General features: G+C 42.7%; 2 protein-coding genes across 11 annotated transcripts in view; both read right to left on the reverse strand.

Annotated features, from left to right (window-relative positions):
- Positions 1-19,697, reverse strand: part of CLCN4 (chloride voltage-gated channel 4) — a 45,188-nt gene extending 25,491 nt beyond the window's left edge. The window contains exons 1-5 of one of the 5 annotated variants that reach the window (XM_027798656.2): positions 19,600-19,686; positions 13,323-13,467; positions 7,184-7,335; positions 6,743-6,842; positions 1,174-1,361 (exon numbers count right to left, since the gene is read on the reverse strand). In XM_027798656.2, coding sequence (XP_027654457.1) covers positions 1,174-1,361; positions 6,743-6,842; positions 7,184-7,335; positions 13,323-13,467; positions 19,600-19,686 — 672 coding nt within the window. Of the gene's footprint in view, positions 1-1,173; positions 1,362-6,742; positions 6,843-7,183; positions 7,336-8,820; positions 8,911-13,322; positions 13,468-15,898; positions 15,965-18,288; positions 18,485-19,599 lie in introns of those variants that run through there. The other 4 variants (XM_027798659.2, XM_027798658.2, XM_005434514.4 and 1 more) reach the window with 4 other exon arrangements.
- Positions 19,698-23,097: 3,400 nt separating this feature from the next.
- WWC3 (WWC family member 3) overlaps positions 23,098-26,359 on the reverse strand; it is a 103,773-nt gene continuing 100,511 nt past the window's right edge. For all 6 annotated transcript variants that reach the window (XM_055702227.1, XM_055702226.1, XM_055702223.1 and 3 more), the window contains exon 23: positions 23,098-25,647. In XM_055702227.1, coding sequence (XP_055558202.1) covers positions 25,581-25,647 — 67 coding nt within the window. In that variant the 3' untranslated portion in view covers positions 23,098-25,580. The remainder of the gene's footprint in view (positions 25,648-26,359) is intronic.

Raw genomic sequence — 26,359 nt, forward strand, 5'->3', positions numbered from 1 at the left:
CAGCATTGAAGGGAATGTGAATGACAAACTTGTACAGTGACGAAGGTGCCCTCAAACACTTTCTGCAGGATCAGACAACCTCCATGCTGGGGGAAGAGCCAAGACAGTCTGAGTCACCCATTTTTTAACTGCCTGACTGGAGATGATTTATCCCATAGAAGTATATATTTTCTTCCCCTATTATTGACCAAACTGCATTATCAGGTAAGCCAGTTCTCTTCCAAGCCACGTTCATCCCACCTCCATGTCGTATTCAATTTTTGTCATATTCAAGTCACCTGCAGAAACGGGGAGGAGGGGGGATCCAAGACAATAAATCTGACCAAAATGTGAGTTATGAAGGGATCAATATTATTCAAGACATTGAATAGCTTAGGTTGAAAATAAAATGTCTTTTTTGTATTTTTTTTATGAAAGTGTCACCTGCTAAAAGGAATATAGAAAGAATTGTTTTGATTATCTTCAAAATGAAACTTTTACCTGTTCTGCTTTGAAATAGCATCCTTTGTATTTAAAATTACTACAACTTTGAGCAAAAGGTATAGAGAAAACCCCAGTCTTAAAATACAAATTTCATGTCAGTCCAGATCAGCTTTTTCCCTTCCTGCCCTCTCCCCCTGCAAATTGTTCACTTTGGCTGTCTCCCAGGGAGCCCATTATTTCCCCAGCCTTCGGCGCTAGCTAAATGTTTTAGTATTTGATAAAGAAACTGATTGCAAGGGTGTAACAAGCAGTTCTTATGCAGCTTCCACTACTACTCACAGCATTTGAATACACAAAAACCATCTGCAATCCCCCAAATTTCCTCTTAAATGTATTTGTTAGGCATCATCTCTTTTGCCCCATAAAACTTTGTTTAAAGGAAAAAAAAAATTGATAGCAGCTCAGGTTCCCTGGTGAATATGTTATGAGTGTTATGAAACACTTTTAGTTTAATACTGCTAAAAAGAGAAAGCATTCTTGCAGTTTTCCAATTTCCATCACACATGACACCGAAACAATAGGACCTCTTCCAAGTTAAGCAGGTATTGCTTGTGGAAATGTCTTTTTTTGCAGCACATTCAGTTCATTACTTTCTCTTTCAGAGATACTCTCTGGAGGGAGCATCAGCAAGTATGAAAAAAAGGCATTGCCTGGCCTGCTGTGACCCCAACCTAATCAGGTCTCCCGTACCTCAGACTGGCCTACAAGAAGTTCAGACCATTTCTGCCACTGGGGACATTTGTCCCTGTCATCGAATGTAGTTTCATTAGATGTCCAGCAGCACTGCTCGTGGCTGTACCAGAAGGCAGACAGGCAGACACCCTCCTTCAGGTCTGTCATCCAATCCACAGCTAAATCTATCACTCCAGCTAACGTGCCTGGGAAAAGAAATGCAGAAAGAGAAACCGTGGCATTAAAAAATATCAAGTTGCAAGGAAAATATATCCAATTATAGCAACAGCAAAAAAACCCACAAAAAACCACATGATCTGGGGAAGCAGCTGCAATGCAAGCATGAATACACCAAAGAACTGGGGGCAATCACGAGTTCGCAAAGAAACAGGCACACCAGCTTGTTGTTTAAGCTTTAATGGCCTCTCATCAGCTTTCATTTTAAATATTGCAATTCTCACACTGACTGATCGCTGACTAGGGAAGGCATAACTGACGTAGGGCCTGACCCTGCAGCCTGTCCCAGGCAGGTGCACCATTTGACTGAGGTAAAGAGGACATCATGCGGGGTCTCTGCGCACATACTAAGCTGCAGGTCTCAGACCACGCTGTGTATTTTGGGGCAGGGGAGGAGAAGGAAACATGTGTTTTCCTACAGCCTTACTGGTCCCAACACAACAACCTTTTAGAAGAACGATTTCGGTACAGAAACAATACGGATGCCAGATTCTGACTTAATCACTGAGGAGAATCGGGCTCTCGATGTGCACCCTCATTAGCAATCCAAACATGCAGCAGAAAATTATCCTTCAAATCCTTTCTGTACCAAACCTACCCTTACTTCAATTTTTCTCCAGTAAATACACAGAGCTACAGTGACACCCGGTGGCCACCGAACACAGACACAGGTAATCTTGCTGTGGCCAGGCACAAAAAAAGAAAATCCTGTTTTTCAAGGGCATTTGCCTGGCAGCAGTAACAGCCTGCCCAGCAGCAGCACCCCCAGAGCAGGTGCCAGCTGGGAGGGGGAGGCTGGGAGCAGCCACAGCACAGCACGGCAGGGCTGCGGTCGGTCCCCGTCTCCATCCTTTCTGGAAAGCATTAAAGAGTCACTTTAGTGTTTTCCAAACCCCTCTCGTACACAGTGGAAAGGAGAAGTCAACGTTATTTTTACGAGTAATCATTAATAGAATTTCAGGAAACCAGTAATGGATTTAAACAGAATTTATCAGTGCATTTCAGCAGAATTAACACACTGGGGGAAAAAAGGCTTTGGAAAATGCAAAATGGTTTGGGTTTATGTTCCCAAAACTTTTAGCTTTGTGGCTCCTGCTAAGAACGCAATTACATGTAGCAGGGGTGGGGACTGGTCCCCTTCCCACTAGCAGCTGGGGCCCACAGGTGGCTTCAAGAGCCAGTTTATTCGACCTTGACCTAAAGTTTTCTGCTTTTGATTTCTGTGAAAGAGAAAAAAAAGCTCATTTCAAATGATTCAGGCACATGTAACATGTTTTTTATTCCATAGAACAGGAAAGAACCACCAGGGTTCACACAGCCTTACACATAAATATATCTTCTCACCCCTTCAAGAAGGATACTCATCCCCACACTGACAAGCAATGTGACTAGAGTAGCAGTGAAGAATTTTTGTTGTATAGGAATAACCTGAAGAACTATACAGATATACTAGACAAGATCACAAAAAGAAGGGCTGCAGAAGGGAGTAATGACGTCTGTTCCAATTATTTTCTATCATGAAGACCTTGCCTTTCTCTTGCTTAGCCTCTTCCATTTTCCCAAGTTTCTATCGAAACAATGAACCATATTCAGATGATCATAAATCACTGTACTACTAGTAACGTCAGCATGTGTAGCTTACTGAGTTTTGCAGTAAACTCTAAATTCTCCAATTTTCTGAAAGTTTAAGAAACCATACGAAGAATTCTCATCCCTTGGACACAAGCACCAAATGCTGTGCCTCTTACATCTCTTGATGGACCTCAATAATTACCCCAATCTTCAAAGCTCACATCACACTTAACCAGGCAATTGAGTATTAATGTTGCCTAGCAGAAGGTGCAAAGGAAGGCAGGCTTTTGAACGGTTTTCCCCGATACAGTTAAAGAGAGTGAGGAACAAACATGCAGTTCTCTAATATAACAAGCTCACATGCACCCCAGTACCTGTAGGAAAATGTGCTTAATTATGCAGCTGATCTAATCCCTTTCTCCAAATGCTTTGGGACCCACATAAGGAGGAAAATGCTACATGCAATTTACTACACTTACTTCACACAGAAGAAAATCATGAGAGGGCAAGATCAACACTTGCAGGATAATAGTGCAACAGTGAATGCTTCACAAGACACATGAGCAGGGTTAGAAGTTTTCCAAGTTCTGAATCTTTTCAACTTCAAGTGAAATTAACGGAAGTTGCAGACTATTCAGCATCTCAGAAAGTCAAGTCTTTAATTTCTTGTGCTTACCATGGCTGTCTAGACTGTAATAGAGCATAAGTTTATCTCCTTACTTCTCCCATCAAAGGAACTGAACTTGTTCGCTTTCTACGTAACCTCCTGCCCAGAATGAAAAATAATGAAACACTCCAAAGCCAGGGAATGCTGAATTTCAGTTTAGACATTCGACTTTTACATGTCTCCTTTTCCTTTGGATAGTGATAGCTAATACTCATGTTTTACAATGCCCTAATGAGAATGCTAAAAAATTTCTTTGAAAACAGTTTTCCTGATGCACCTGTGCCAGAAAACAGCATCACCCAAGCGGCTCGGCGCTGAATTGCAAAGGGGATTTTTGCATATCCAGCTCCAGTACCAGAGCTTTTCAGCTTTACTATGATAGCACTTTTTGTCACATAGCTTTACAAAACACAGACTCTTCTGCTGTTCTATAAATAGCATATACTTTCAGTTGGCTAGTAATAATGGTTAGATTGAGGGGTGGCCGCTGGTCTGCAGGCAAGATGGAACAGTAAAAACTCAGAATTCCTTAAAAATAAGTGCCTAAAAATTCAGCACCCATACCTAAACATTTTTAAGCTCATTTCCCCATAGATTGCTTTATATTTCTCCAGAAACTGTGCAAACTTTCTGACCGAGACAGGCCCCGGCAGTGCTCAGTATCTTTTCTGGAACATTGTACCAGCAGTTTTCACCTGATCTCCACATCTAACAGCACTTGTGGGTGTTACCTTTCCTGCCCCCTTCCCAAAATGAGCAGGATATGGCTCCCAAGAACCCATTTCCAGAAGCTCCTTAGTTCTATTCCAGCCACTTGACAGTATCATACACCATCTTCTCCTTCCATATAGCACCTGAGAGGGTTGAAGGTCCTGTGGGTACACATCCCTGAAGCAGCCTGGGAACCAGCTGTGGTGGACTGTGGTGGCAGCAAGGGGCTCCACTCAGGCTAATTTATGTGTGCACTTGTGAATTTTTGGTCTGATCCCAAATGGTTGCTGCTACATTCTTAATATACTTTGATGTTACTCAAGGCATACAGCTCTAACTCTGAAGCTGACCCTGCTGTGTGCAAGAAGCCAGAGCAGACCTCCTCCAGGGGTCCCTTTCCCACCTACGCTTTTCTGGGACTAACGAAGGAGGCAGGTTTGACAACACTCCAAAAATGACAAATCATACTGCTAAATGGGACAGTCTTCTCCTTCCCCCCATCAGCTCCTTCCCATCAGCAATATTTTGATTGCTTGTGGCTCTGTGGTGACCAGCCCTGCTGAGAACAACGATCAGCTGAAAATTAATCTGGCCAAAACCCATTTTTTCCACCAAGTCAGTTCTCAGATTCACTTTCCTACACAGCTACACATGCACAAGGCAACAGGGCCCAATGACAGGGACACTGGAGGGCAAAGATTGCTCCTTTTGGCCACATCACCTTGTTGTTGGCCATGAGCAGGCAATATTTCAAGCAGAGAGGGAAACGACACAAAGTGCCTCTTGATTGCACCATCAACTTCACCTCCTTTCTTCCCAGACCTGGCTAAGAAAGCTCATCCACTCATCAATAACCCCCCCAACTCATCAAAGGGATGTTGACCCCTCACTGAGGGGGAGATGGTGGCTCTCCATCTTTTCCCTCTCCCAGAAACACTGAAGGCACAGACCACGTGTCATTTCGATCGCAGGCAGAAAACATCTACAGGGCTCAGCCCAGATCACAAGCACGTGATTCACAAGTCCTTGTTCCAATTTAAAAAGAGGCGAATTTGATTAGACTCTTTGAGGTAAACCACGTTGCTCTTCACCCTTGTCACTGAAAAGGTTGCACAAGGTCACGCATCTCAGCTGCAGCTTCCCCTGACCTCCGTTCCCAAGCTGGACCTGGCAGCATTAGAGCTTATCAGAGGTCAGCAACTCTGGCTTCCAACAGCTTTGAGGATTTCAGCAGGAGGTTTCATTGCAAACTGAAACCAAAACAAACATTCTGGGATATTTTTACTAAAACGGGACCGTGTGAGTGTGCACCACATTCTCTGTGTGAGTGTGGGGATTACTGACCTGCTTGTGGGAGGTTGCTAGAGCCCTGAAGGGCTTGCTCTAACTTTATTTGCAAACAGAATTCTCCATCCCAGATGGCAACCCCTGGCCTTCAGGCAGTGTTTTGCAGCCCTGGTAGTACACACAGGCCATCAGACTCTCTTCCCATCTTGCCCTCCCATCAAAGCTTTTGTGGAAACAAGCGTATCTCTACAAAATAACATAATTGGCCAAAAATGTAACTTCAGCAACGTTTTCTCAAGAACTTCCCCAGTACTTCTGAGACTCCTGAACAACTGTAATAGACATATTAACTTGATGGTTGGTAAGCAGGAAATTCATACCACTTGGAAACTGTGAAACTTCACATCACGCTTTTACCAAGCAGCATGATACAAGAGCACCCTGACATCACTGAAAAGGCATTAAAAATGGCAGCTGTTTCAACTTGGTAAGACAAGTGCAGCTTTCCAAGTTGGAAGATGTGCTAAAATGAGCACAAAACAGGAGCAATTCAGGAAATTAATGGATTTGCCATCTGAGTTTGAGCAGGCTGTTAAATATGTAATGTCTGTCTGTCCTGGAAGCAGATCTGAAACTCTGTCTGAAACTGTTTTCCCTTCATGCATATATAAAGAAGATAACCCAGTGAATATAGCAATTTACAAAGCTCTCCTTTGAATGTCTAGAGCCAACATTTTCCCTTCATCATCATATCTACTTGCAGAATTAAAGTGAAGACAAGAAAGAAAATCCTACCAATAAAATTGACTTCTGTGGATCAAAGATTCAGAAAGTCAAAGTAGCCCATCAAGTGTAAAGCGCTCAGATGCATATTTCCAAAAGCAATAAAAAATCCCTCTACTTGCAAATAACACTTTTTCTAGGTCAGCACTCAGCAGGAGACTTTGCAAGAGGATATTTTTCTTAAGAATTATAACTACATGGATGCATAGCTGTCTTTTTAGCTTGAAACATCAGTGGAGAGGCAATGAAGTAAAAAGAGAAGCTGATGGTACTGCAGCAAACTTAGGTGAGATGGTTTCAGGCATAACTGTAACGCTAACGCACACATACCTGCCAGTAGTCCTATGAGAAGCATTACAACCCATCCTGACCAGGCATCCAGAAGACTCTTGATGAACTCCCATATGGATTCCTTACTTTTGCTTGTAATCTGAAATTAAACAGATATATATAGACATGTTGCTGATTCAGGCTGATAGAGTTTTAGTGTATAATGTTTAAAACAAAAAATATTTAACCTCCTAGAAGGTGTATACAATTTCTCTGCTGCCCCCAGTCCCAATCATTTTTGAGGGATGTTCTGCTGACTAAGTTGCTGGAAGTCCTTTCATATTTACAAACTCAAGACAAACCACATCCAGATTTTTAGAAGTCCTCCTCAAGTCATACAACAAGGTAGGAAGCAATAACTTCAGAAAACCGCTTGTTTCTCTCACCACCAGGACGGCTGTAACCCAGGGGCTGTGAAGCATCAAGGCCAGACACCTTTACCTTTCTGTGGCGGTCGGTGTCACGTGATTTCTCCCGCAGCCAGTCGATGGTGTGGAAATCTTCGTAAGTTCCAACATCAGGGAAAGGCTCATCCAGAAAATCCATCAGGTTGCCAGAACCATTCATGTCTCCTGCATTGACCATATTAGGGTCTGTGTGTAGAGGGAAAATAAGTATGTCAATAAATTCATGCAGCTTTGCCAGACATTTCAGAATCAAGTTTTCCTCCACAAACCACAAACTCAAGAGAGCGTGAGTCAGCAGTCCTGCTGAGGACTTACTGAAATCTGTGCATTGCCACTAGAAAAAGTATTTTGCTGAATACTACTTCAACAGCTTAGGAAATCCTAAAACACACATACAAAAACCACAGTGCCCATGCGCAGAAGTACCAGCTTTCTTGAAAACAGCCGCAAAACCGAAGATGGTTCAGGTCTTCTTCTGCAATGATGCATCCTGATCCCATGGCAGAAGTGCCCTGCCTGCAGGGAGACCATGGAGTAGGCCAGGTCACTAGCTCAGAAAACAAAAGATAACTCACTAGAATTTACAATTCATCAGGAAATGCAGATTTTACATGACACCATCAGTCATATCTCTGTAGTGTTGTCTGGTTTTGCATGCTCAAAGCTCCCTGCATTGCTTCACTTTCCTTCCACTGTTCAGAAGGCAAAGCTCAAGATCACGGTATGTCTGCTTTGCATGAGGTCTAGAAATGCAGTATCTTCCTTAGGTTTGTTTCTCAAGGCTAGGAGCAGAACTGTTCCTGGGAGAAATTCAGTGGTCACCCTCTGTCCCATATACAAACTTTCCAAATTTGCTTGTAAGAAAGCAGGGGGACAAACCGACATCACATGTCCTGCTAAAGCGCAAGAGGAAATATGAAGATGCCTATCCCCAAACTAAAACAAGCAGTTACCAGAGGCATTTGATAGTTAAAGAGGAGATCAAACTAGGCTGTGAAATAATACACACTCTAGAGTATGGCACACAGGCTAAGTGGACATTTTCAGCCCAGAAGTTTTGGGGGACATGGTTTCCGGGTTTACAAACTACAGATACAAGAGCAGAGTCACATCCATGCCCATTGCTCTGAGGTCCTGGAAACAATATCTCCTTCATGCAATCCACATAAGCAAAGCACGAAGAATTTAATTCATAACTACTGTACCTCTCTTTCCCACAGAGAGTTTAGCAACATCTGGCTAGGTGGAAAAATGACTGTTATCTCCTTTAAAGGTCAGGTCCCAAAGTAGTCACTAATATGACAAGCTCCAGAAATGGCTGACCTCATTCCTGGTGAGAGAAGCCTTTAACAGCATGAGAATCTATTAAATGAAGTGGTTTAAGCACACAGGGTTGGATTAATCCAACTTAACTTCAGCCATCCAAATGTTTGGTGCCTGAACGGTAAGAACGACCTAGGCTGCTTCTAAAGACAGAGGAAGGTGTGTGCAAAGGTGTGTGGCAGGAGAGTGCCTGCTTCCTTTAAAGATATTTGGTCAAGGACCTTTTTCAATGCCCCAAGGGATAATAAGCAAAGGAGGAAGCCTGAACAAGAACATAGAGGGACACAAACCTGATGCAGATGATAAGGGAGATGGGAATGGGAACCAAACCTGGTCAGTCACACTCACTGATGAGGGTAGAGTAAGAGTGTCTGTTCCAGTGAGGTTGTCTGATTGGGGATCTTGTCAATTGGGAAACTACGGGAGACAGTGGGGGAACTGGGAACAAAACACACCGAGACATAGACTTGACAAAGCAAACATGGAGGCCATGACAAGAAACAAAACTTCATCACTCATACTAATTGAAGAGCTGTTCATTGTGTGTGTGCCTCTGGGATACATGGTCAGCTTTGCTAGTGGTTGAACTTGTACATGAGAAAGTGGCAGTCGTGTCCCCCAACATGGGCAGAGACCTCGGGTCCACGGGCTGTGCTCCAGCAGGTGGGCAGGAGGGTCCTGGGCCAGGATGGCTGGAGGAAGCAGCCCTGTGCTTCTACATCACTTAACAAAGTGTTGCTCTAAAGAGTCATTGATCCCACCCACCCTAAAATCGGTGCCTGGGAAACAGGGTCTTCCAGAGAGTTCCTAGGGTTTGTAACCTGAAATAGCAAGCCAAAACAAAAACAAAAATAAAAACAAAAACAAAAACAAAAAACCCCCAGCTAACAGGGCGATACAAGAAAAAAAAAAACCATAGGAAAACACATAAAAAAAAATGGGGACAGACACAGACTTCAGGGGGTTTATAGAACTGACCCAGGAGAGTCTTGACTGACACAAGATAACTTTTGCAGATCACTGGTGAGGCTAGCACGGTACTAACAACTGCTACCCACTTTCCTCCATCAGGTATGGAAACACAGACTTCACAAGTAAAGAATTTGGATCTTTGAATCTGTGAGGAAATCTCCCAGTTTTGTAATTGGAACAGGCAAAAATGTGGCAGATAAGCTTTTAAACAACAGCCCACGCACCCTGCTGCTCTGCTCAGTCCCCCTTTATTGGCTGCCTTTTTTTCTCCTTCTCTCCATTTTCAACAGTTTTACTTGAATGCTCTCCATGTAATATTTTTCCCCGGTGAGGACTGTAAGGATATAACAAGTGTGAATACTCGGCTTTGTCAGTGTCTGCTCTTTGCACTCCACTGGGTAGGACTTTCTGGACGACACAATGTGCTTAGCACAAGCAGCTGAGAAAAGCATTATCTTGCAGGCAACCAGCAGGTCACCATTATAATGCTATAGAAGCCTTTTTAAGTGCGGAAATCAAGTAATCTCCAAGCACCGTGACATGTTTGTCTGAAAGAGAATCAAGCAAGGGAGCTGCAGCCTGGGGAAGGAAACCAAATGCAGAGCAGGTGTCCCTCACCGTGCTGCTGAGCACAAATAAGCTGCTGCAAGATTGAGGAGATTTAAAAAGCAGCAGGTAAGAGGAGTGCCAATTGAACTAGCAATACTTTGCCAGATGAGAGCACGCTCCTACATTTACCAAGGGAAATGACAGTCTGAAGGTGGGATGCTGTGGCTGACACCAGGGGGCTGAAGTTGCAAGTGGAGCTTGAATTCAGTGTCTTGTATACCATGACCAAGAACCGGAATGGAAACCTGAAATGAGGTGAAAGGATTAAGACCATGCTATTATTTTGTAACGCTGTGATATTTTGCAGATCATTTGTTTCACCCTATACTTCCCAGACAGTGAAGAAGGACCTGTGAAGAACATGCCGTTCAGACTGCTTGCCTGCATAAGGCAGCCCTCCCTGCTACATAAACAAACTTCTGGGAACTCTTGTGCTGAAAGCATTGGCAAGTTTTCCTTATACTACAAGAAAACTACCCAACATGCTAGTTATATCACATAAAAAATAGCTTCTTGAGTATGTTGTCAATGCCCAGCACATGACAGTATCGTGATGGATAATACCAGGCCAGACCACAAGTATGTAGGGTAATTACAATCTCAGCCTGAATCTACCCCAAAAATACGTGCTACACAACACGTCCAGGGAGAGAAAAATGTGCTAGAGACCGCAGGGACATGGAAGACTGAGAAAACAAACAAAGTTTAAACTAGGTAGCGTACCAATACCTGGAAATTGCAGCTAGCTGAATGATGATCAGCCTTACAGTTCACTTCAGGTACTAACTACACATCTGAAAACAGAGATGTGATACCAGATTATGCAAACCCCAATTTTAGTAAGTAAAACCTAGCTACAGCACTTTCGAACCAAGTACTACAGCATTCCCATCTTAAGTCCTAGCACTAAGCACTACAAGTATCTCTTTCTCTTTATTTTGCATTTATTTATGTCACCTTACTTCAGCATCTGAAATAATCTCCAAAATTTATTTCAGGAGAAGCTAACTTGCCCTCTTGGAGATGCTTGAAGACATGCTTCCAGTTCTACTGGCAGAACTGGACCCTTACACATATAACTCAGTTATATGTATTTGAATGCAATACATACAAGTTAAGGGCAAATTAATCTCATCCAAACATGAATTTTAGCCACGTGTACTGCAGCAATCCACTCCAATGATGGCAAAAGTATGAGCATTCATGATGCGAGTTATCTCACCCGGCATGAGAAACCTGCACTAGACTCTGGCCACTAAAAACTAGACTCCTTTCATTGCTGATGAGAGGCAGTAAACTCTATACAGATGTAATTTATCAGATCTATTTTAGATATTTACATTACAAAGAGATTGTTTCCCAGAAGTGCTAGTTTCTGTTTACAAAGATGTCAGGTAGACATCCACATCTCCTCAAATGAGTCCGACACTACCAATTCAAAAGAAAACACTGCAATACCATTACATGCAGAATTAGTAACAAATGCAAGTCACAGTCACTTGAACACCTGAGCACCTAAGAGATTTTGATACTCTGGCAGAGCTTATTGAAACTGTTGAATTGATATTGAATCTTATTGGAAGCTGTTGAATCTTTCTGAGTAACTGACACACGTATTTTCCCCCTTCGTTGTTCTGTGTCTTAGACATCCTTGCTGTCCTTTCCACTACTTTTCCAGATGCTGATGCAACACAATTTGTGCAAGGGCAAACATCTCCTGCTTAGTCCCTCATTCTTTTCCTAATAATTCCTGGCATTCCACCAGCTTTTCCTAGGGCAGACATCCAACATTTTCACTGAGCAGTCTGCTGACTCCAGGCTATGGTCCATGAAACTCAGTGGCCAGTTTGGAGCCCATCATTCTGTGGTCTCTTAGGCACATTCTCCCCATTGCTTTGCCTTTATTGACTTTGAATTACATCTGCTATTTTATACCCTGAAATACAGTAGAGAGCCTTCTTCAGCATTTAACAGTAAGCTCTCACTTTTACTGACTAGCTTAGTATATATACAACTGAACATTTTTGTCAACACTCTGCTTTAATAATTGTAAACAGGTTCTTGCTGAAAACTGAATGAGGAAACAAAGAAATCTGACTGAACTACATAGCTCCTGAGCTCAGAGGGTTCTGGTTAGCAGATTTCCCTGGATTTAGACCCATGCCAGACTACTGCGGTCCTATAGATGGAACAAAGGCCCAGCAGGGATCAATTCACAAATTGAGAGAGGCCACAGCGCTGAACTGGCAATTGTGTTTCTTGATAGAGGCTCTCCTGGCTGCCACATAATCCTAGATACCTTCCAGAAACCTTCGGCCAGGTCAAGCTGATATTCAGTCCCAGATCTCTCAGCTAGCCACGCTTGGCACACAATATTCTGAAGTAGAAAGGAGACATTGCCCTACAAATGTTGGAGGTGCTGTCTGAGAGCAGCTGGAAGTAAGGGTCAAAAGACCAAGAAGATTGGCCCCTGAGGTATGATGACTGTAGGATAATTTGTATTTAACCACTGAAGCCTCCTACATAAAGAAAGCAGAGATTAGTGCAAACAACCTACAGAAGCCAGAGTGCAAACACAGGGAGCTGCCCGACAGGCTGGGGCACACCAACAACCACAGCAGGTACTGCATGGACTGCAGGTCTCTTCTGTTACATTTACTCACTTGTTGTTTTTTTAAAGAACCAGAAGTATTATCATATTTAAGGTCATGGGTTTTCTGCAGGTCTCACAGTGAGTAAACTCATCATGTGATTGGGACCAGTTGTACGATACACTGCAGCTTGGAGCCAAGTTTTATAGAAGAGCGATAAATTACATTTACAATGGGAACGCTGACAACCTCTCAGCTTTATAGCACTATTACAGTACGTGCGAATGTAGAAGCCACAGCCAGAAGAGCTCTATTGATGAACTGACATTCTAGGTATTATGTTGACTGACTGGTCGGATCTGAAACGTATTTGACATGGCAAGCACAGACCAAAACATCCCATGTTTCAAAGAAGCTGAAAAGTATACTGATGGGAAACAACCAGCTGAACAGTCATCAAAGGAAAAGTCTTGGCCCTGGCCTATTGCTATTAGACATGCTAGTTCCATGCTATGTTCTCCTCATCCTGTTTTCTGTTTTAATTGGATACATTGCACTGAGGCAGGCAGTACATTTTTTTAATGCAAGTCCAACGAGTTTCAAGTTACTTTCAACAGATCACAGTTACTGAATTACTTCAACACTTCAAACGTTTCTAGCAGATGAACATTCACCTACATGCTTTCATCTGTGTGCCGCTTTCCTTGAAGACAGTAGTGGGGGAGTTGCAATGTGAAACATCACAGTGTGCAGGCAGCAAAGCACACCTCTCTTCAGCGACTCTTCTGCTGTAGCATAAGGAAGAAGTGAACCCGGCAAGAGGCTGGGGGAAGAAAACAGAAGCCTGAAGACCAGTTGCAAGTTCCTTAATTCACATTAGTTTGGAGTGACTTTTCCAGGGTGTCCAAAGTATCACCCGTTCCATATCTTCCAAATGTGGCATGAGTTAGCTGACACACAAAAGCAGAAGACAGTGCATCTCAGGGCTTTTCTAAGCTCTGGCACCAATACACATACAATGATATACATACAATACTAAAAGGGGGAGATTCTACTCCAGACACAATGCTTTTGAAGTGATTCGTGGTCATTTGAATTATGACTCCATCAGGCTGAGCACGCCACTGATCTGAATGGTTGGTCAGATTAGCTGTGCTCATACGGCATGACATGACGGCAGGTACTGCACAAACTAAGGAGCACGGGGGCTGTGAAAATCCACGGGATTTATTTTCTGTAGTACTCAATGAACAACGCAGTCTTACTGGTTTACTAACTGGCAATCATCACAAGCCCCCTTGGCGCTGACGGATGGTTTGCCACTCGCTGTGCCCTTAATACTTGTATTGACTGTTCCTAGTACCGTATTTTCAAAACAGCCAAGCATGGTGTCCCAGCCTCATGGCTGTCACCTGCTCAATGCGATCTGTTGAGCAAAGGCACCTCACCTTGAGAGCTGGGTTCTTTGCCAGCATCCACCCACCCCTCAGTCCCAAGGGATTTAGACACAGCCACAGAGATGGACGCAGAGCATCCTCCACCCAGGCCTCGAATCCAGGCAGTTGGGAGGCCAGCGCTGCTTGCAGCGTGAGCTGAAGAGGTCAGCGTTGAGAAGGAGTCCTAAAAGGATGAGGCTGAGGGAGAAAGTTCCTAGAGCTGGGCACGGTTACACCACAGGTCTTAAGAACTACCTGGACAGAGAAAATGGGACCTGGTAGCTGAGGAAGTCAGCAAGCAAGATTGTTAAGAGACACCTTGAAAGACATGAATGGAAAGTACAGGGATATGATTAGGGGTGTATGTCTTTTGGGGAGGGGCTGGAGAATGAGGTCTGTTTAGTCTGGAGCCAGGAAGGCCAAGGGGGGGTGTTGTGTTTGTGTGTAATTCCCCTTCCACAGCCTGCCACGTAGGAGAAGACAGTCTAGAAACAGCGATGTGACATCACACCCTACAGGATATAGGAGGCAGGGAAATGGTTATGAAACATTCTTCTAAACAAGAATTAAGATGCTGTTGGGTAGCAAGGAAGATGTCTTCAGCAAAAGCAAGCAGCCTGACTCATTGGCAAGTTAAACAGGTGGTTTTCTGCAGGTCAGAAAATACCCATGGGCAATTTAAGACTATTCACCTTAGAAGCCTCAGACTGAACAAGCTGATTGATTTATTGACCTTCTGTTTTAACAATGGTATTTAAAAAAAATAAATATTACAATGGCTTTGGATCAGAGCAAGGTTCAGGGTCCTGGAAAACACTGAACCCAGTTACAGGCCTTTTTGGAAACATAATACGGCACAGTATTATGTGGAGAATAATTAAGTTGGGAAAATACAGAGGGAAGATGGGATATTAAAATTGGCAGATGCCTTTCCTGCAATTCAAGGACTAATTCCACAGCCTCTGTATACGAGTAAATAGCACTGCAAACCCTGAGCCTCCTGCCACACAAGCACAGGCAGGCTGCAATATTGGAAACGTTACTGTAAAATATTGCAGCGTCCTACTGCATGGCCCCACCATCACATATTAAGGAGTTTCCTGCTATGAGAGTGTGGGCAAGCTAAACACAGTCGCATCTTTGATGTGCAGCTTTACCCTGAGTAACCTCTATGGAAAAAATTATGAAGCCACAGCAGAGCTCAAAAAAGACAGGGCACCAGATCACAGGGGAGAGTGCCCAGGAGAGAAAGGGAAAGCGCAAGGGAACATTTGGGATAAATGGTGGAAAATTGAGGCACAAAAGGCTCTTCCAGACCAAACCGCAGCTTCTGACCACCTCTCCTCAACCACCACACATGCTTATGGGGTGAGTGCAGAGGACATAACAGGGCTGGCCAGGAGCATTGGTGAAGGGAGGCATGGAGGGAGATGGGGCACACCAGCGCACCCCAGGAGCTGATAACCAACCATCGGGGCTTTCCAACCCTTCAGCAACAGCCACACTCTGTCTTCTCCTTTTCTCCTCCTGGGAGGCCTCTGGTCACCACGCTTCTCTTCCTCCAAGGCAAAAACCTTACCCCAGTGTCCTGCACCCCACTCCATCCCAGGACAACGCTCCCTTTAGAAACCAATTCCTTTTGGTATGAAGTATCATGTGTCTGATCTCTGTTCAAGATTTCTTGGAAAGTCTGAGCAAAATTAGTTCAGCTGCTGAGTTATGTCAGAAAGGAAAGGGGGGGGGGGGGGGAAATCCCAGCTCTTTCCCTGTGAGCTTCAAGTGGAATTTTGGCTCTATACAAGAAAATGTTAAACTCACGTCTCTGGTTCCAGTGAGTCTTAAAGGTCCCTCCAATAAATTTAGTTGTTAGCGTAGATGTCAGGGCTGTGGAAAAAGCAGGAGGGAAGCATTGCTGACTCTGGAACATCCATCTGCATTTTTCAAACCGAGCTGAAACATCTCTATTAAAGGATGCTCTTCTGCTAACAGTCCATCAGCTTGGGCAGATGAGCGCCATGGGCCTGCATAAATCCCACATGCCCTTGTTTCTTGAAGGAAATAAGATTTGATTAGATAAAATTCAGAAAGCCTTCGCATCTGGGGTAAAAATCAAAACTTCAAAGACCAGACAGACTGGAAATCCAGCTACCAGTGTAGCAACATACATAGTTTCTGTTCTTGATTTCCCTCTAGTCAGTCCCCTTCTTCACAAAAAAGAGGGGTAATTTCCCTCCTGGAGCAGCTATTTTTACTGCCAGAGAGCTCCAAGCCAGGGCTGAAGGGTCAGGATTCCTATGCAGTTTTCCTCCTCATGCCACACAGCTGAGCTTTGCAGCACCAGGTTTGGTTTTTCAGTGCTGCTCTGTCTCCTCCCTCAGAAAATGATGGGATTAAGGGGGGGCAGGGGAGTGGAACGGTTCTTGGACTGCAAAAAAGGCAAATACATTCAGAGAGAACAGAGTTTCACTGTCAGAAGGGAAATGCCCTAGTATATAGTCACTCCTAAAAAGCTCTCCCCATAAATGGGGTGTTCAATGGCATTAAACACACCTCTCACTGAAAACCTTTTTAAGCCTTCAGCTTGAAATAAAGCTGATAAACCTGTAGTAGAAAAGCCATTAATCTGTTCTACCACGTCACTTCTCATGATTTGAGTCGAGGCAGTGAGTCACTTTCACACAGAGAGGGTAACATTTTCCTGCTCGCTGGGCACGGGGTTTTACTGCTACGCTTGATGCCGATGGGCTGCACAGTTACAGACAAGGTACTTCGCACCGCCAAAGGGAAGCTCCCCCACCTACAAGACAGGGAAAACTTTTCCTTGGGGTGATGTTTGAGAGCAACATGTCAAAAGTGTTTTAGAAATAGAAGCCTACAGAACCCTGCCAGCATTTCTCTTTGGGCATTAATGATTGTGTGTGATTTTTTTCTGTTCTGCCGGGCTAGAGATGAAGACATCAGAATACCTGGTGTGTATGTATGCACAGGCACACAAATGAATTCGGCTCCTGACCCACAGCCTGATCCCATGGGAAAAACCCAACACACACACACACTCCTCGAGCACCCTGCAAGCTGCAGCCTGATAGCAAAAGCAAACTGGAAAAGGACTGGTACTTATGGGCACTACGTCACTGTTTGAAGGTTGCGCACCATGCCAAGCCGAGAGCAGCTCAGACCTAAGAGAGGCTCACACGACACAGCACCGACCACCAACACACGCGAGAGTGCCCTGAACCACAGGTGAGCCGGGGGGTGGGAGCCTCCCCCTTCCCCCTGCACAAGCACTGGGCTGCAGTCGGGATCCCGCTCACTGTCCTCTCCAGGCCAACAGACAACTTCATGATGAAGCAGCTCCCAGATCCAGGAGGTTATGGCATTCTGGAGAGCCTGTTTGCTCCAGGTAGATGGTAAGGACCCAACCCCACGCAAACATTCCCCTCCAACACCATCTCCTCCCTCCTCGTCTAGTCATTGTTTAAAAGCCACCAGCCACTACCTTTGAAAAGGTACTACCTTTACAAGGCAGCCCCCAGCCCGCACAGGCACTCAGCACCCGTGGGCATGGGTGAGCCAGGGCACGGCACCACGGTGCTGCTGGGCAGAGAGCCCTCCAGCTAGGGATGTTTCCAGGGTCACCCATTTTATACTAAACAACTGCTAGAGGACTAAATCCTTCATCTCTGAGTTGCCCCAGCATAAATTGTAACGCCGGCACCTTGTCTTTTGTTGCACAACAGATGCCTGACTCAAACTGGGAGACCAGGAGAACCACCACCCCGCACATATTTCCATAGGGTATTTAAATATGCCCCGGGGGGGGGGGGGGGGGGGGGGGAGAACCCATTGCATTTTTATAGCCCATGTGTGGCAGCCCTGCTGTGCACTTCACATAGGCAAAGAGCCGAGCCTCATCACACCTGGTGAGCAAGAGCACAGCTTGATCACCGGGACCAGTGCTGGAGAGAACTGACTCAGCCTTGACTTCAGAGGGAGTCAGGAGAACAAACCCAGCATGGGTGCCGTCGGGATGCAAACCCCTGCCACCTCATGTCAGTCTTGGAAAAAAACCCAGAGGTTCTGTTGGAGAAAAATATTTTTTTTTAACTATAATAATCAGTTATGAAGAACCATTGTCCTTTCTTACTTCAATAATTCATCATATCCTTCCCTCCCCTTCATTTTCTGATCCTGACACGACTGCACACCTGATCACTAGAAACCAGACCTTATCTCTCACCGGGATGTACAGCTTCCTTCAGCACAGGAGATCCAGTCTTCCCCATGAGTGTATGGGTGAGCACACAGAGACCCTCCGCCTGCCAGATTTTCAGATTTTTCCAATAGTGGGAAAAATTCATTTGAACAAAGAACAGGATTTTCAAGAATAAGAAAACTTCCTGCAGGCTGGGAGTGAAAAGTCACCTGACTTTCTGCCTGGTGAAGCTGCGGCTGAGTCATCCTCCATTCTCTGGCAAAGGCACAGAATTATTTATCAGAATTCTTAAAGAAAAGGTGTCATTTCATTTTTCTGACTAGCATAAGCTCAAAAATTAACGCATCTTCTTGCATTCTAGCATTTATATTAGAATAATTTTTAAAAGTAGTAAAATGTTTTTTAAAACCTAATATACATTTAAAAAGCAATACAGAAGAGAAAAAGAAACCACAGAAGAGTCACCATTTTTTCTCCACAAATACATGTCTTCATATATTTGTATAGAGTGTGTAGTTAAACACCCACACCAGGAAAAGAAAGCAGACTCTGGACTTTGCTTATGTAAATACCAACAGTCAAAAAAACCAGTTTAGCATGGATTTTTATGCCTTTTGGTGATTAGCATTTTGTGTAAGAAGTAAAAACCTGCTTGTCATCTTGCATGTTCCTCCTGGAAAATAATTTTTCATGCTTCTCTTAGATGACAAGCAAAACCTACCTTACACTACAGCAAATTATGCAGGAAACCTGCCGCACTAAGTACTCTGAAACCACATCAGCAAAAATTAACAGTAAAGGAAAAGCCTCTTTCCCCAAATACGTCTATAACCCCCTAAGCAAGTTAATCCTCATTCCTTTATAAGCTTAGACACATCTGTCTGTACAATAACTTCCTTTAGGCATCCAGGAAAAAATAAACCACCAAAAAACCAACAACAAAACAAAACAGGGAATGCAAGCGAAACACTATTGCTGCTTTCTCTCTCTGCATGACTGGATGATGATGGCTGCTCACGTAAATACAGAATTCAGCAGACACCCGAAGGAGCCATAGCAAAATACAGGGACAAAGGGCCTTCTTCAGCTTTAAAGCTCCATCTGGCAGCATTTCTAACGGAGATGTCAGCCGGGAGATCAGCACAGAGCCAGCAGGCAGCCTCTGCACCTGCAACCCCTCTGCTTGCAGAGAAACTGTGCCGCTTTATTTTCAGCTGAAACTCTGCCCAACAGAGCTGGAGCTCTAGGACGGCAGCACTCGAGCAACTGGGAAATCAATTTTTCAAAGAATTATGCTGCTTACCTGCAATGCAACATCATTTAGCCCAGTCCCAAAGATTTTAATAGCATCCTTTCTTGGGTGGTATGGCTGCAAAAGCAGTGATGTCATGGGGAGGAAGCAGTAACAATCACGTGACTGCATCCTCAGTCTATAGGATATCTGACAGGAGACGGGGACAGAGGGAGATGGACCAGGCTGTAATCCCACAGGATTAAACTGCAAGCCTCTTTACCCTGCCCTACCTACTCGGTCACCATTAGAACACTTGCGCCTGTTTTCCTCCCTAACCTGAGCTAATTATTTTTAAAAGGGGTTGTGGATATTTTTGCGACAGCAACAACAATACATTTTTCATGAGGAAAAAGCACGGTAAGTACGCAACGTGCACACCAAGTTGACGCATTCCTGTTGACACCACAGCAACACCCAGGTGTCGGATTTTCTTTCATCTCTTAAGAAATATGTCATCGCAGCAGCTTGGAAATGAGAGAAACCACAATTTCACCATCCCTTGCGTTTTTCCTTCTCCCAGTGCTCCATTTCAAGCTTAACCAGACCAACTTCCTTCTACCTTCTGCATCACGTTCAAGCTCTGCAAGCTTACCTCAAGGGTTTCATCCCTATTACCTTCCCTTCTTTGTTCTCCCCACCAGCCAGCCAGGCAGCCCTCCACTTGCAGACTTCTGCCTTTTCTTCAATGCAACTGTCGCTGCTTGAGATTGTCCTATATGCCAGCCATCTCTTCCTTTTCAAAACTTCTGCTTTAGTTTTTCCATCAAATATTTAAAACCTAGAACATCCTAAAATGTCGGGGGGGGGGGGGGGGGGGGGGGGAGGCAATTGGCCTGTCACATTTTGGTTAACTATTACATCTCAGAATCATATTTTGGGGGGATCTGGGGGTTGTGTTTTCTTAATTTGGGTTTGTTTGTTCTGCTTTTTTAAACAATTTTATGATACTCTACAATGTATTTGAGCTCTAAAATGAAATAATAATTTCCAAAGTTCTGACTCTACATACCGTGCACAAGCCACTAGGCTCACGTTCCACAAGGCACAACAGGTTGTAACTGTTCTTGGTAAAGATTGTGTACATGTTTGTACATGTGCAATGTGTTTTATTTCAGGACATTCACCTTACTGCTCATTTTCTCATATTTAAATACTGTGCAGACTGGTTTTACCCCTAAGGGTATCCAGGGATGTGCTTTGTATTACCAAGCAGATGCAATAGCTAGGCAGAGGGAGATCTTGCACAAGCCACGAAAACATCCAGGGGTGAAGGAAGGCACACGATGACTTCCACTCACTTCAAAGGCTAAGGAATGCAGTTCTGGAAGACCTTTTAGTCCCAGTGTGTTTAAGCAGGTATTTATGGATGCACGAAGCAGGCAGCCCCGGCCCAGCAAAGCCAGCCAGTTGATACAGGGTGTACAAACCCCTTTTTCAGAATGGCTATACAGCTCCTCCAAATGTTGTCTACAAGCTGAAGAAAGTTCTTGTACTCCTTATTTCTGGTACAGACTCCCCATACAGAAGCCACATGTTGGATTTTATTGTGAAATTTGAACACTCAGCTTGCTTCACCTGAAGTTCTCACACCTTTCTGGAGTGAGGAACACACCTTGAGAGAAGAGATTTGATTAATCCCTTCACAGACAGCACAGCAGATCACAGTTCTCTACCACTCCCCGATCAGTAACAGCCCCAGGCCTAGTATAACAATGTCAGTGAGGTTTGGAAAAGCGATAAAAGCCCTAACTTCCCGCCACGGGCTGTTCTTTGGGCCCGTTAAAATCAGTATTAATAGGCCAACTGAATGCTGTGGAGGAAGTTAAATTAAGCGCTCAGTGTTTGTTTATTTTCTTGATAATGTATCTGCAATTTGCCTTAATCAGTTTATGAGGGGAAAATACAGAAAACAGCAAGTTGCTTTTAATTGGTCAGACACAAACATCTGCACCCGGGAACTTCTGTGCCACAAGACACACTGTAACACAAACACCGTGCCCTAGACACAGAGTAGTAAATTTTGTGCATTAACCTAGTGAGCACAAGGGTCTCAATTCCTCTTTTTTTTATCCTGGACGGACTTTCCTCAGTTCACTTCCTAATTTTTCCTTGCCTATTACCACAGTTGAACTCAATGAGTCTCCTGCTGAATGTGTATTTTTAGTTGGATGGTCTAACCGTAAAAAAACTAAAAGGGACAGAATACCTAATTCTCTATAGAAAATGTGATTCTATAACCTAGATATTATGTTCACATTTAAGAGACTATTAGAAATAATAAGAAACCAGAAACATTCCTAAGAAGCTTTTAACTCCAAGAATACTGAGATTTTCCAAAGTGCAAGCAAATCACTTAACTGACATTTACAGATTCCAAAACCAAATCAGCTTTACTCTTTGGTATTTTCTTCCAATGATACTCTGTCAACTGTGTGGTCTCAGGAAAAAGAAAATACTCTTCACATAATGTTTTTGGAAAGATTGTTCTTGCTTTTGCTAGCCTGCAGTTTCTCAAGTCTCTCTGTAAATACATTTTCCTCCTCTCAAAGGAGACTGGAGTCAAAACACACTGTAAAGTGCCCTCTTCCCTAAAAATTCAAACTTCAGTTTTACATCCACTGGAAACAAAATACATAGTTCACATAATTCCTAGAAAGAAAATTTGCTCTTTTTTATACAGCATTTGTCTTGCAAAGAACTTACAAGAACCGCAGCAAGAAATACATATAAGACTTCATTCTTATAGCAGAATGCCCATATCAACATACCCATTATAGCTTTTGTTGTTGATCCCGAGGTTGCTGAGACAGAGACGGTTGGTATTCCACATGACTATTTCTAGCAGACCATTTAAAAATAACCTCAACTCTGTCATAGCCTTAATGCCTTGCAAATACTGGACAGAGAGAGGAGTCACATGTCAGTGCTATTATTTTGCCTCAGCTCCTGCAGCTGAGGGTTGCAGAGAAACTGAGAAATGGCCTTTCTGTAGTTATACAGGTTTAACGCTTCCTTTGTGAAAACAGTAGTAACGGTCAGCCTAAACAAGTCAAACAGTATTCTTTTGAGTAGCTTCCACCTAGGAATTAGTCATAAGTAAGATATTACAGAACTAAAGATGTCAACTTACTTGCAGTACGGATCTACATAGTACAAGCCTCTGTTGGGGGGAAAAAAGGTAGTTCAAGGTGTTGTTAAGTGGAACTACCCATGAATTCCGGGAATACTCAACTATGAGCCTCCGATATAGCTGTCAGCCTATGGTGAGCAATAAGCACATGGGAGAACATACCAGCCATTCCTTAGACTCTGCACCCCTTTCAGATCTTCAGTGTAACCTCTCTAGGATCTCTGATGTCACAGATTTCCTCTTACTTTTTTTTGAAAATTCATTACATTCACTGAAATGACATTGTTATTCAAAATACAAAATTTCTTTATAAAAGCATCATGAATGTGGCAAATATAAACCATCCAAAAATGTCTTTAACATATAACAAAACTCTATTTCTGTTTATGGCAAATTATTTATTTTGTAGAAGAAATACTTTCAAATAATACAAAAATGACACAATCATACAGAACTGTGACAAAACCGAGAGAGATGAATACTGAATATGATAACTCATTACCACATCAAGACAGAACTCATTACAGCAGTCAGAATCACAGATGCACAAGAGACGCTGACGACATCTCACAGCAGTCACTATTTAAAAACACCAACTGAACCCCCTGACAGAGAGGCCACCAGACATTGCCCCTTCATTATACAGTCACAAAACAATTCAGGGTGGAAGTGAGGTCCCTATCCCAACCCCCGCTGAAAGCAGGCCTAATGTGACCAGGATGCTCCGGGCTACGTCCAGTCAAGACCTCAACCCCTCCATGGACACAGCTCCACCTCTCTGGGCAACATCTTCCAGTATCTGACCATCCTCACGGGAACACGGTGTTGTCTGTTCTCAGTATACAGCAAACATTTCTGGTGCCACCGCACAGTAACTTTTGATGAACACTACTACGTAAAGGCCTCCACTGAACATGAGACATCAAATTCTGACTAACTGGTCTTTTCAAGTAATGAGCACTGAAAAGCTTGCTGTCCCTAGAATTTTACCCAAACACTAAAAATTTCTTACGTTATTTGATTTTTATCTGCATAGTTTCTGAATATGTCTAGTTGTGCCCAAGGAACCCAATACACACCCACCAAAGCTTACTGGCAAAAACAGACTTCAGGATGGTTAGCATGATAAATGCTAAATATAATTTAATTTCATATATATTGCTATACGGTCAAATCACTTGATGCCTGTAATGGTTATAGGCCATCCTAGGGAATGCGGGATACTACCTGAATAATAAATGTCTGCATTAATCATCCTCATTGATTAATGATTTAGGTTTACAATCTTTTTTCCATTACTTTTTGCCTCAGCTTGGACAAGTAAAAGCGATTAGTTTCACTTTCAGGTTTTCCTGATCTTTGAGAAGGTAACAGAATATAAGCTCTTGAAACTCACAAAGAACACTGACTGACTTACAAAATATTTGAAAATATTCTGATTGGTTCTAATAAATCTCTTTAGGTTTTGGCTGTTGGTGTTTTGATTTCCTGACATATTGGAATCTAGAACCAATGAAACCTTTACTTTAAGAGACAGCATGATCTTCCTTCTAGGAGATTCCAGCCAGCAATTTGCAAGGTTAGTCTTGTGTTGGGCACCTCTCTTTGTAGGTAATGTATAATTAGAAAAATATGAGAAACTATTATAGTAGCTTAGTAAAGAAGTATTTTTACATACTTGCAGGATGCAAGGACACAAAACTGGCATTCTCGGGAATTCAGGGTGACAGTCTTTCGTTAAAACAAATGGTCACAAGTGAAATTATTTCTTTGCAGATTTTAACTGGTCCAACTAGCAATCAAGTGAGGTATACCTTCCAAAATTATACACCTTCTCCCCTGGAAAGCATCACTGTTCAACAGAACTTGCATGCAGGAACCTCAAAGCACATCCTTTAGGATGAACATGTATTTAAGCACCCTTGCTTAACGCAGCTGCTTTCTGAAATCAGCACATATGTACTTTCCTGCATGAGATCACTTCAAAACTGTAGAAATTACTATAATAATACTTTAGCGGTCTTTCCACACAGCTAGCTCAGATTGCTCTTTTAACTCCCTTTTCATTAAACAGCAAAACAAAGACCTGTCACCCTTTTCCTTCCTCCGTTTAAAATGAGAATCTAGTTAAGAATATAAAGGTATTTTAGACACAACTGAAATGAAAACAATCTATTAGTGCACAGTAAGAACATGCAAATGAATTCTGCAATGTTTAACATCACTTCTAATCAGTGTTAAACACATTGCAGGTGATAATATTTTGCTATAATACAGACAGTGCTAAAGGATACAATGTACGTAATAAGCTACAGATAATATAGCTGAAAAAAGTGACAATTTTAGAACATAGTATTTTCATTTCAGGTATCAGAAACAAAACCAGCTCAATGGTTCCATTCTACTGTATGACAAATACTGAAGAACAAAATTTCAGTCTTAAAATACATCTTAAAGTAGGTATTTTCCTTCAAGGAAAAAAGGCACTATAAATAAATTACACTACAGTGAATTTGCCTGAACTCACTTTGTTTCTGTCTTCCAGCCTTTAAGTCAAATAAAACAGCATAAAAACTGTACACGCTCTTAACAGGATAGTCGATCTTTTATAAAATAAGTTGTCTTCAGAGATGTCAGTTTCACAACAAGGAAAAACCAAGCCTTGTTGCAGTCGCCATTATAAAATATATATATATATTTATATATATGTTTTTGTTTACTTTTACTTTTTTTACTTTTTTTATTTTTTACAAAATGTGTATATTAGCTTTCGCACTTTTTTTTTTTAAAGAAAGTTGGCTAATCTAATAACTTCATTAAAATAAAAGCGATAAATACTTCATGTTTACAATGCAACATGTCATACATCATCAGCTGGCAGAGGAGGTATGTTAATCCTTGGTCTTGTAAAAAAAGCTATCTTCTCTCTGTGATCAAAACAAGATAAAAAGGAAGTCAATCAAATATATGCCTACTTCTTTCCCCCACCCCCAAGAACATAGTATCTTTACTCTGGTTAGTATTTGTTACTTACATACTGAACTGATGGTTTATTTGAATACAAGAAACTTAAAACTATTAAACCTCACTGTATACTTTTGGCAACTTTCTGTTGAACACAATTACAGGTTTTGAAAATTTAGGTAGAAGCTTTATACAACTCATTGAACATCAGTCATAGTGGACTGTAAAAAGGTTTCACAGGACAAGCCCTGCATAAGCCCCTTCTGCAATGCAATGTTCACCCTTGTACATTTTCAATAATGCCTACAAAAAAAAGGGGGCGGGGGGGGGAAGATGGCATTCAAGAGTTATATTTTTACTTCTTTATTGAGCAAACAGTACACGCTGTAAAGTGTCACAAGAAATGGATGTTTGCATAAAAAGAGCAAGAATTCAAACAAGGAAGACAACTTTTGCTTCATTTTCTACATCTCGTTTTATTCAATTCCCCATTTTTGTATCTCCATAGACAAAGCATAACCCCCTGTCTCTCATTACCAGAAATGTAAGATGTAAAAACAACCCTAAAATTTGTTCCTTTTAGTTCCTCCTCACCTTTGTGAGAAAGACCTTTCCAATACGATTCAAGCAAAATAAATTACATTAGAGGACAGATAGCTTTCCTCTTTCACTTAA

This window comes from Falco cherrug, chromosome 2 (genome assembly GCF_023634085.1).
Source record: "Falco cherrug isolate bFalChe1 chromosome 2, bFalChe1.pri, whole genome shotgun sequence".
In the NCBI taxonomy this organism is placed as follows: Eukaryota; Metazoa; Chordata; class Aves; order Falconiformes; family Falconidae; genus Falco; species Falco cherrug.